The sequence below is a fragment of the Miniopterus natalensis genome, chromosome 5, assembly GCF_054644295.1.
Source record: "Miniopterus natalensis isolate mMinNat1 chromosome 5, mMinNat1.hap1, whole genome shotgun sequence".
Classification (NCBI taxonomy): Eukaryota; Metazoa; Chordata; class Mammalia; order Chiroptera; family Miniopteridae; genus Miniopterus; species Miniopterus natalensis.
Window position 1 is genome coordinate 64,215,924 of NC_142085.1, and position 12,224 is coordinate 64,228,147.

A 12,224-nucleotide genomic window follows, 5' to 3' on the forward strand; every position below is an offset into this window, starting at 1 on the left:
AATTCAAGTAAAATAATAAATGGATTTTTTATTCTTATTCTAGATTTGTTAACTCTAGAATAGTCTTTTTCTAGATTAACTATATCTACTTTTAAAACTTTCTTATGTATGTCTAAAAATATATTCTAATAACTTCAATTATTCAGTTGCAGATTCAATGAATAAAACAATTTCATAATCACTACTCAAGTTAATAAAATGCATATTTAAAATACAGAATAAACTTAAGTCTTTTATCTATTTTGAATTTATTTTCGTGTATGGTATAAGTTGGTGGTCTAGTTTCACTTTTTACACGCACCTGTCCAATTTTCCCAACACCATTTATTGCTGGCTACCATCAACAAATCAAGAGACAACAAGTGCTGGCGAGGGTGTGGAGAAAAGGGCACCCTAGTCCACTAGTGGGAATGCAGACTGGTGCAGCCACTATGGAAAGCAGTATCGAGTTTCCTCAAAAAATTAAAAATTGAACTGCCATTTGACCCAGTGATCCCACTTCTAGGAACAACATATCCTAAGAAACCCAAAACACCAATTAGAGAGAACTAATGCACCTCAATGTTCATAGCAGCACAATTTACAATAGCTGAGATCTGGAAACAGCCCAAGAGCCCATTAGCAGATGAGTGGATAAAAAAGCTGTGGGACATTCACACCATGGGATACTATGTAGCTGTAAAGAAGAAGAATCTCTTATCCTTTGGGACAGCATGGAGGGAACTGCAGAGTATTATGCTAAATGAAATAAGCCAGTCAGAGAAAGACAAGTACAACATGATCTCACTCAAATGTGGAATGCAATAAACAAAATAAACTGATGAACAAAATAGACCCAGAGATATAGAAGCATGGAACAGACTGAGGGATCTCAGAAGGAAGGTGGGGATGGGGGAGTGGTTGGGAAGAGATTAATCAAAGAGCTTATATTTTAATAAGCATAACCCATGCACAAAGACATTGGTATGGGGAATGTGGGGTGGAGGGGATGAATGGATGTGGGGTGGAGGGGATGAATGGGGGGAAAAGGGGACATCTGTAATACTTTTAACAATAAAGATTAAAAAATAAACAAAATACAGAATAAAAAAATTTAAAAGAATAAAATACCATGAACAGATATAACAAATAAATCACAAATATAAGTTAAAGTATATTTTACTATAAAAGTATTAAGAAACCCCATCAAAAATTGTGAAAAGTATATGAAGAAAGTTGAACTGTGAATCCACTCAAAAAAGGATATGAAGAGAAGACTTTACATGAGCTTGCTGCTGTTTCAGGAATCTCTCACAGTGCTTTAACACCCAGGTAAGATCATTTTCTGCACCATCTTTTAACAGGTTGAGGAACTTGCCATACCTACATTAAAAACCCACAAAACATTCAAAATGATGGTGGCCAGGCCCCATATTGTAAATTCATTTGTAGAAATCTATCAAAGTGTAGTCCTCTTGAAATCTCAAGGTTTTAAGTTTTTAAGTTCCTACTTTGGGCATAACTATGCTGTACAGTTACTGATAATTATGATATATTTGGATTAGCACTATTCATCTGGTAAATACTGGTAACTTTAATGGAAAATAAAACAATAATAAGAGAACAAAATGTAGATACAGATCTACAAGTACAATATAAGCATTTTTCCTGAACTTAAGCTAAAACACGAAATGGGGACAGATTAGTATGTTATATCTACGAAGCAATTTTAGAGTTCATCTATTCCAATAATTCTAAATGAGAGTGGCATTTACCCTAGGGGCCACTTTGGAGACTTATGGGGGCATTTTTTATTGTCATAGTGACTGGGGGCACTGCTGGTTGCCTGTAAGGGCCAGGAGATCAGACATGGGACAGCATGGTAACAACTCTGTCATGCCCTGCCTGCTATTTGTATGGATTAAAAAGCTACTTATAATAATCTGAAAATGTTTTATATAAAATCATAAAATATTTTTCCTGTATTTTTATATATTTTGAATGCAAGCATGTGTAAATTAGGGAAAGATAGCACTTGGTTTTATTTGAAGCCTTCCTAAGCCTTGTTCATCATTTTGGAGTCACTTTGCCTGTGGCAACTCTCTTGCAGTATTTGAAGCACTAATAAAATTAGTCCCTATTTGCAGCTGCCAGAGTCATGATGATTTTATATGAGTGCCAGCTATGTCATACACTGAAGTTGTACACAAATATTTCATGAAATCATTTTCCATTTATTTCTTACTAATAAGACATTATATTGAATTTTAAAAATATGTGACTAGTCTGCTTACATCACCTATGGATTCCATTTCACACCAGAAATAGGGCATATAAAATAATAAGCAGGTTGCAGAGATAATCAATGTGTTATGTGCCCTATGTAATAAAGGCGGGTGTGGGTCAGTTAGTACTAGTACCATAGTTTTATTATAATGCTATGAATTTATAAAAACACTCAGTCTTTTTAACATCTTTCACATGTATCTTTCCAAGACCATTCTGACTATCAAGATCCCCATTCAATAAGCAAGAATGGGAGGGAGGGGTGGTCAAGGACTCAGTCCTTAATTCCCAGTCTGTTGTTTAGTTTGCCCATTTCCTTTGAAAATTACAATTTGAGTGCTAAAAGTTGAAACTACTATAATTGGTTTGATTTTAACTTCTGCATCTATCCTTAAGGTACTTTTGTACTCATCACCATAGCTTGATAATTTAAACTAGAAAATGGCATGATTATGCTACCAATGTGCTGAATTTTACTATGTTATTTTTTGAAAAAACCTGATATTCATAAAGGCTTAAGTACACTAGAATTAAACTCTGAAATAATAATGAATCATAACTGCTTTATCTACAGAGGTAATCTAATCATGTGGCAATATCCTTAAAATAAAGTTATTATTTTCTGAATGATAAATTCTGCATTTATAATATACAAAACAGTTGGTTGTTAAATTAAATACTATTAAATACATACCAGGTGGATAAAAATAATAATAATTCTAGAAATACACAAGGGAGAAATTTCCCTGTAATATACCTGACAGTCATTTTAATGCCAAGCTGCTGCACTGAAGAAAGACTTTCATTCTTCACATTTGCATCAGTTGCTAAAAACAACAAAAAAATGGGTTATAAAAATGTATAAAAGTCTGCATAATTACATTTTAATTGAAAATTGATGAAAGAAATATTTTTACATATTTTAATGTGGATTTTGAAAACACTGATGGATTTGTTCCTTTAAGAACTGTTATATTTTCAAAGAAATTAATAGGAAACTTTTTACAAGTAACTTTTATCCTATAAAAAACATTTTAAAAAGTATATTAAATATAAAACAACTAATGGTTTTAAATCAATCTATTTTTACTTGGTTCTCAGAACACAAAAGCTATTAACCCTAAACAGTTTGGAATATTGCACTTTCTTTAAGCAATGCATATATAACATTCTGAATTACGTGTGTGTGTGTGGCTGTTTACTTCTTAAAGATTTAAACATGAGTGTCAGGAAGGAATAGTCGGTATTCTACTTATAATGTACAACAATATCAGAGGGTGGAGTGAACTAGTTTCTTCCTGCAGGAGAATTCTCTGTGAAGTAGGAATTGTGACCATCTACCAAACATGAAGAAAAGGTTCCCTTTTCTCCACAGCCTCGCCAACGCTTATTGTTTGTTGATCTACGATGATAGCTAAGAGAAATAAGCCAGTCAGAGAGAAACAAATAGCATATGATTTCACTTACATGTGGAATCTAATGAACAAAATAAATTAACAAATAAAATAGAGACAGATCATAGATACAGAGAACAGACTGACAGCTGTCAGAGGGTAGGGGGTAGAGAGGCTGGGTGGAAAAGGTAAAGGGGGAAAAAACCCATCATAGACAGATAACAGTGTGGTGATCACCAGAGGGAAAGATGGGCAGCGTGAGGCAAGAGAGAGTAAAGGGGGGATAAATGGTGATGGAAGGAGACTTGACTTGGGGTGGTGAACACACAGTACAATATATAGATGATGTATTATAGGACTGTATCCCTGAAACCCATGTAATGTTATTAATTGTTGTCACCTCAATAAATTCAATTAAAGGGGAAAAAAGCCCCTGGAAAGTTTTGCATATTAATAAAAGTATAAAGACATATTTTAAAAAGTGAAGGGGTTTTTCAGTACGGAGAACTATAGGAGAGGGTGAAAGTTTAGACTAGTCCTTGAGAACATTGGATGACCAAACTAACAGTAAACACTAAAAAGCATCACTAGATAGCACTGAAGGTCTAGCTGAAACTTTGTTTTTGGCTGAAGAAACGGTAGTGTGCATACGCACAAACATATAATATTAAGGGAATTGTCCAAAATCACATACTATCTAGTGGTAGAGAGGACCAAAGGCTAGGTTTTCTGAATCTCATATCACAAGTTTTCTTTCCCTCTTATTATATATTACTTCATCTCATACTATCAATATAATCTACTTAACTCATGGACTCATTCATTCCTTGTAATAAACCTTTCTGATAAAGTAAGTGTAGCACACCATGCTAGAAGCCATGGAGGAGAAAAGATAAATAATATTTCATGTACTAAAAGAACTTTCCATGTAGTGTCAGAGATAAAATTCGTATATAGATAGCTCTAATTTTTTAAAGTGCTAAGAGGAATAAGAATGGTACAGATAAAGTGTTATGTGAATTCAGAAGAAGGAGAGATTAGGAAGACATGGCATTTAAACTGAACCTTAAAGTATGGGTAGACTCGAGATCTACAAAGATAGGGAAGAACAAATTAAACATCTCCATTATCAAACATCTACTCTTTGGGCCAGGAATAATTCATCTTTTAGCACTCGTAGAGTTAAGGTAACCTACTTCTCCTAGTTTACCTAGGACTTTCATGGTTTTAACAGTGAAAGTCTCATGCCCAGGAATTCCTCACAGGACCAGACAAACTAAAATGGTTGGCCACCTACCTAGAGCGAATATTTTTTTAAAGAAAAAATATAGGTAGACAAACAGATACATATAAATAAAAGTGAGTTAACTTCTAGATAAACTACATTTGAATTTTATTTATTTAGATCTGAATATTATCAACAGCCTTAGCAATATCGTTACATTTTGCTTCTAATGACAATAGTTAAACTATATTTATTTAGCTTAGAATTCCTTGCTATGTATAACTCTTACTGTGCTAACAGATGTACCTTCTGTCCCTACAGGAGAATGATACCACGTCTGCACTTCTAGCAACAGGTGAGCAGGGGAGACTACTCAATGTCTTCTCCAGATTTTTCAGACTGGAGTGAAGTAGGAATTTCCCCCCCTATTAATTGTGGGGCTATGAGGTGCCCTAGCTCTCCAGTACAGAGGAATAAAGCCAACACCTGAGGAGAGGGAGAGACAGAGGAAGGAGACAGGTTGCTCAGGATAGCTTTGCCCCATTTATATAAACCAATGATTCTGCTTCATTTTCTGCTTAGACCAAAAAAAAAATTTTGATTTGATTTTCCATCACTTGATACAAAAAACATGTATGTCACAAATTGTTCTCTCCCTCACAAAATAATGGCCAGTTTTAAAAACTATTAATCATCATTCATATGTTCACCATAATTTCAAGTTCTTAGTCTTAGCAAAAGCATTTTTTTTAATTCACCCATAATTTAAACACAGATTTTGCCAATGTCCACTACAATCCAACCAGGTAAAATTCATTTAGGTGATGACCGGTAAATTCTCTTTGTTTCAGTACCAGAATCTGTTCCTGATGATCCTCTATTTTATGATTGATTACATTTTAGTTTCCCAAGTTTAAATATGTAAAAGTTTAGTGCTATAGTGTTGGTGACATTGGCTGGTTTTGCAAAATTTAAATAGTTTCAATATGATAAACACTGACTTTATATATTCCTGTAGCCATGGAATAGACCTACCTCCTATCAACAATCATAATGTGATACGATAAGACTGATTTTTATAAACAATTGCCAGAACAAATTTAAGTTAAATTAGATAATATTTAGAATTCCAATACATATAAAACCGGATTATTAAGCATGAAAAATATTTATCTTCATTAATATATAGACTTTTGTGCTTGCAATAATACTAATGCTGAGCATGAATACAAGTAGATGAATGAAGAAGTAAATCAACAAATATCCACTGAACAGCAGCAAAATAAATTGTGCTTCATTTATCAAACTAGAAGCAAGGTGGAGACAGATAGATTTAGACTTAAAAATATTCTCTGTATATTGAAATCAACTAACAAATGGATAATATAACTCCCTAATCCCTGGAGACACTATAAAAAGCTTAACAAAATAAGTTGTTGGAAAAAAGTCAAACAATGACACCTGTAGTGTCCATTGTTAGGCTACTTAACAATGCCTAATTCAATCTCAGTATTAATAATCAACCATTTGAAATAACCAGTCATTTTAATTACAAATGTAATAGTCTCAGAACAAAATGACTTGAAAAAAATTGACTTAATATTCACTGATATCACTCTGCTCATGCTATCTGTTCTGTTTTTTGGGTTGCAGAGCCAGCAGAGTAGCGGTAGAGGAAATCACATCTATTCTGCCTGGCACTTGGCTAATGGTGTGGAAAAAAATAAATTTTCAGAAGAGTAAAGAACTTCTCCACTCAAAGATGAATTCATGGTTGAAAAAGCAGTGACTGCCAGACTGCTCACTGACTCTCCGGAAGCCCTGCTGTGTCTGCTGCAAAGTGAGAGGACTCCCAATCACCCCAGATACTAGCCGTCAGCATACTTCCTCCTAAATCCTTCCGTCCCCAAGCAGTCTGCAGATTCTGCCGCTGCTTTTTCAACACGTGGCTCTATCCATTTTATTCCATTCTTAATGACTTAAAATTCAATTCCTGGTGACAAAACTACTCTAGGAGCCCATCTCCTAACTGGCACAGTGTTATTTGGTAAAAAGCATTTCTCTCTCCATGTCTTCAATTATGCAAATATCCTTGCTTTCAAAAGTCTTCCCTCTCCTGTTTTCTTCATCGGCAATAGCTCGGGAGGCGGTACTAGTGCCATTGGTCCTCCTCTATTATCACTCCCTCCTCTTATTTACCATGATGGCACACTAGTCAACAGTGATCACTCTTTCCACTAAACACCTGTGGCACTCACAACAAAACCCCTCATTTGATAATAACCCAATGCAAATAGGATACTTAAAGGCTCTAGCAGACTGCCTGAAACAAAGTAGCCAGCTAAAAATTATCAGTTTTCCTTCATTTCTTTATTTTCTATCTGACTATATGCTGCAATTTACTTAATTCATCATTTTAGGTGCTTGCTCCATCTTCCCTCCTTGAGGAGAAGTACATTCGTACTACATACCTAGTTGTAATTACAGAGCATACTCACAAACATGCTCCATAAATGTAAAGCAGAAAAGAGCATATTTGCTGAATACCCAAAGAAAGAATAAGAGGTGTTTAACTGTATATATTAAGTTTAAAACTATTTTAGTAGTCAAAAGACAAAACTGCAATTTTTAATATATTTTTTCAATCTCTTGATGAGCAACATAAAGAGAAAAGTAATAAAATTAAAATATTTACTACCCTGAAAGAACTATTTAATTTATCATTTCAAAGAAGCAATTAGAGTAGTAGAAAATCCCCAACTTGTTCCAAGAAATTGAGCCAACGAAATATTAACGTCTGTTAATATTTGGAAAGATACCTGTATGGGTTTGCAAACTGCAAATGTGCAGAACTTTCTGTGTTTGTTCTTTCCTCTTTCTTCAAGGGGATAAACAGCCAAACTAATTTGATTTTTTTCAGATTTGCAAACTTTATAATAGATTGAAATCCTGAGGGAGCTAACAACAGATGGATGACTATGTTATTCTAATTTCAGCTACCTTAGGGTTTAGCAAGCTGTCATTTTAAAAAAGACAATCAATTTCTCATTTCCAGAAACATGAAAAAAATCTGAATATATTTATCCAGCATTTGCTTTGAAACATCCTTTATATCAAAACATTTTATGTTTATTTAAAGTAAATAAAGTGCAATTTTGTAATAGCAAACCATTGTTCCACTACCAAAAAATAAATGATAAGGAATGAGGATAGCTAAGGCCATGGGAAGAAACCAATACTACCAACAAGCTTAGCTTACCATGTCATCATAATAAATACTAAACAATCAATCAATAGGAAGCCACTTTGTTCTTGGCTGGTCCATAAAATTCCAGTGGTCAGTTATTCAACTGGAGCCTTTAAAGAATTTAAATTCACATTCAGGGTTTATCTGCCTAGATACTAAATTAAAAAACAACAACAACACAGCACATGAGATTTCCCTCAGCATAATTTTGAAGTATAACAGAGGGCAGTAAATACATGGACACTGAACAATCAGGTTGTTGAGTATTTGAATAACACTACAACATAATGTTAATTTTAGAATATGTATAGAAAATGTAATCCAATAGAACACTGCGGAGGAAAGCTGTAGAAATTGGGATTATTGTGCTGAAGGCTGGAGATCCCCGCTCTGACCATGCGAATCTCCATGATTACCAGTGCTTACTGATTCCCTCTCGCTCACAGACTTCATCATTATTCCCTGTATATTTTTCACCTACATTTTAGGTTCATTCATAAAGTCATATTTTTTTCACAATTGCTTTTCTTTAAAATTATCTTCAAAATTTCTGTCTTCTTTCCTATTTACCTCAATTTTCTGATTTTAAATGTAATGATTATGCCTACTTCAGAGAGTAGTTATAAGGTTGAACGATACAATGAGCATCGAGTACCCCAGCACACTATTTAACTCACAAGAAGTGCTCAACAGATGTCAACTCCCTTCACTTACCGTAACTTCTGATTAACGCTACCTTATAGTTTCCTCTCATTTCTTTGTTTTCATTTTCTTATGTTCTCTTTCATCCTTTTCCCAAATCTACGTAAGTAATTAGGTACATATTCATGTGTGTATTTGCAAATATCAATATGTTTAGAATTGTTATATAAATGTATCTGTGTGAATATAGATTCTTATGTAACAGTATGTATATGTAATTCAATAAAAATATGTCAAATGCTATATTAAAGACACAAAGGAGTTTTGAGACCTAATGGAAAATTTAAAATAGTCATATACAATATAATGGATATCAGCATAGTAAAGTGAATGTAACTGGTGCACAGCGGGGGGACTTCTGCTTGGGAGTAGGAAGGAAGATGACATTGTAGCTGCAACTTTACAATTGAGTTGGACATTATCATATGGGTGTCATGGGAAGGGAAAAGTTTATCCAGAAAGAATGGCAGGAGCAAAAGTTCAGGGACAAGAATGCATGGAAAGTTTGGGCAGCGGTGGCTCATAGGGCTAGAAAGGTAGGCTGGGCCAGATTGGGGGGAAAAAAATATATATACATATATATATAAAATCTTAATTCTTCTGGAGATATGATATAGAGTGCCTAACTTGAATAAATGATACATATTTGAATGATGGCTTCTTCAGCAGAGAAGTTATGCCACTCTTATGAGAAGAAATGCAATAGCCCTTGATGGTTTCTCATCATGAGTGTGTGTTACCTCTCTGCTTTCTTCACCATCTCTTTGTTTACCAACCCCCAAGTAAGTACTGGATGTTCACCTTTGGCAAATTTCAGTTCTGCACTGGGCTTCATCCTTTACAGAGTTACTAAAACAATCTCCTTAAGGTACAAAGCAAGTTAAGCTTCTACTCAGAAATCTTAAATGGTTTACTCCATTGACTATTAAAATTAAGATAAACTAATTGACACAGTATATAAAATCTCCCTCCTTCATTCTTTTATCCATTCTTTCTTTTGTTTGTCCAACATACATTGACACTGTTACTCTAGGTGCAGAGGATCCATACAACAGGTAAGCCATGGAAACTACCTTAGTATTGGAGTTTACGGTCATGAAAAAAATTAGACATTAAGTCAGAATATGACAAAGAGATGCAAATTGGCTTTATATACTAAGCTGATGATTTATTAATTTGTATTTCCACCCCATAACTTTCCCCTAAATTCTAGCGATTCAAATATCTAGCATGTACTAAGCATGTCTAATAAATGTGTAACAAGTATTCAAAACATAAAAGCAAGCTCTTAAATCACGTTTCTCAAACCTATTCCTCTCCCATTCTTCTCCATCTCAGTGTGTGATAATCCCATCCTTCCAGTGAGTCAGATCAATGTTTAAAATGTACCTGTATATTCTATTGAGGGGAAGTAGCATTCCGATGGAATTTCAGAGAGATGAAGCACAAATTTTTCAAGTAACTCTACTAAAGCTGTAATAAACAAGAGAGTAATTAGAATATCAAAGGACAAGAATGATACATGATACTGCATCTCTAAATCACAGGCTGGTACATAAAAGTCATTTAAATGTCTTTAGTTACACCCTTAAGGGGGTCCAATTCAAAACACATACCATTTTAATATTCTTAACAATGTTTCTGATATAAATTAAATTCTAATAGCTTCACTGAGAACCTATGAATGTAAAACTGGGAAAGAATCATCTATTATCTTTAGATCCTTTAAGGATTACTTCAGAATTTGCTAAATTATTTCAATACAGAAAGAAAATTATCACTAATTAGACTACAATATCTTATAATTATTCACACATACAGAAAAGGAAATTATGTGAACACCAAGACCAAGATCAATCAATAGCTCATGTCCCTTTCAAAACCAGTACATATCATGTGTTCTATATACTTTCCAACCTATGGTGTTGTTGTTCAAGGCAACTGGATCAAAAGTAAGCTTTGCAGATTACTAAAGATTTTGATCTCCTTACTGTATCTTGAAATGAAATGTGATAATCTTCACTGGCTTGGGTACCAGGAGGTCAACTGAGATAAGGAAAGTATTATAAGGAATCCGATCTATAGGATCAAAGAAGTAGACTTTAAAATTACATTGTGGAAGTTTGTTTACTGACATGAAAAAATCTATACAATATTGCATTGAGTGAAAAGAAAATAGTATGATAGGTATTAACTCATTGGAGCTAAAAATAAAAACTTAATGCTAGTATCTGAAAGATAAAATTATAGTTTAATTTCAGTTTCTTCATTTTGCTTATTTATAATTTCTACTTTTCCTAAAATGATAAAGTATTAGACAATATCAGTCCAATTGCTGGATAGCTAGTACTTGAATTAAAATAGTGGCAGAGCTCGGCTGGGCATGGCTCAGTGGTTGAGCGTTGACCTGGGATCCAGGCGATCAGGGTTCGATTCCCAGTCAGGGCACATGCCCAGGTTGCGGGCTCGATCAATGACTCTCTCATCATTGATGTTTCTATATCTCTCTCTCCCTCTTCTTTCCTCTCTCTGAAATCAATAAAGATATATTTAAAAAAAAAATAGTGGCAGAGAATATGATAGAGAAAGAACAGATAGAAGACATATTTAGGAATAAACTCTATAAAAATGGGTAATTGAAGGATGGGAGTCAGAGTACAAAAGGGAGAAATCAAACAGAACTCGATTGTTCCTTTCAGTTACTGGGTACATACCAGTAACAGCAATCAGAAAGGACAATGCAAAAGGAAAACTATACTTTATTTGATATTCTCCATAGTATCTCACATAGAGATAAAATCTGAAATTTGAGAATAACACTAAAATTTAAACAAATGGTAGGTCAAATGGGAAAACTGGATTAAACTGAAGTAAATTAGAAATAACAAAACTATATTTTTATTTTTTTTAGGAATACTCTTGGCTCATGTCCTCTTGTTGTCTTAATTATGTAGAGCAATCTAATGTGCACTGTTGGAACCCAAATGTATCCCCTAATATTATACTCCACTGAAAGGAACCAGAATCTCTTGGACTCTGTGTTTAAGAGCAAGAAAAATGAGTCTGGACAACTTCACTGTTGTTACTAAGCCAGGATTCTTTCAGAGGTAAAAAGAAAAAAAAAAAGAGTTTAAAAGGACAAAGAGTATAAGCTGTGATAATTTGGGAATCTGAAGGTTATGGTTACAAAAAATGGATTATACTTAAAAAGTATACCACAGTTTCCAGTACTGTCTATCAGACATGTTGTGCATGTTAACTGGTGACCAACGCAAATTATAGGACTCCTACACCAGCATTCTGGTTATAAACTATGTTATCAATCTTAGTGAACAAAAACAGAAAGGACATACTTAGAATATATTTAAAATTATAAATGTAATTATTAGGT

At 33.9% G+C, this 12,224-nt stretch overlaps 1 protein-coding gene across 1 annotated transcript in view; it reads right to left on the reverse strand.

Moving 5' to 3' along the window:
* Positions 1–12,224, reverse strand: part of TBC1D32 (TBC1 domain family member 32) — a 118,480-nt gene that overhangs the window by 20,140 nt on the left and 86,116 nt on the right. The window contains exons 28-30 of the mRNA XM_016212635.2: positions 10,223–10,306; positions 3,023–3,092; positions 1,247–1,362 (exon numbers count right to left, since the gene is read on the reverse strand). Of these exons, the coding sequence (XP_016068121.2) occupies positions 1,247–1,362; positions 3,023–3,092; positions 10,223–10,306 (270 nt within the window). The remainder of the gene's footprint in view (positions 1–1,246; positions 1,363–3,022; positions 3,093–10,222; positions 10,307–12,224) is intronic.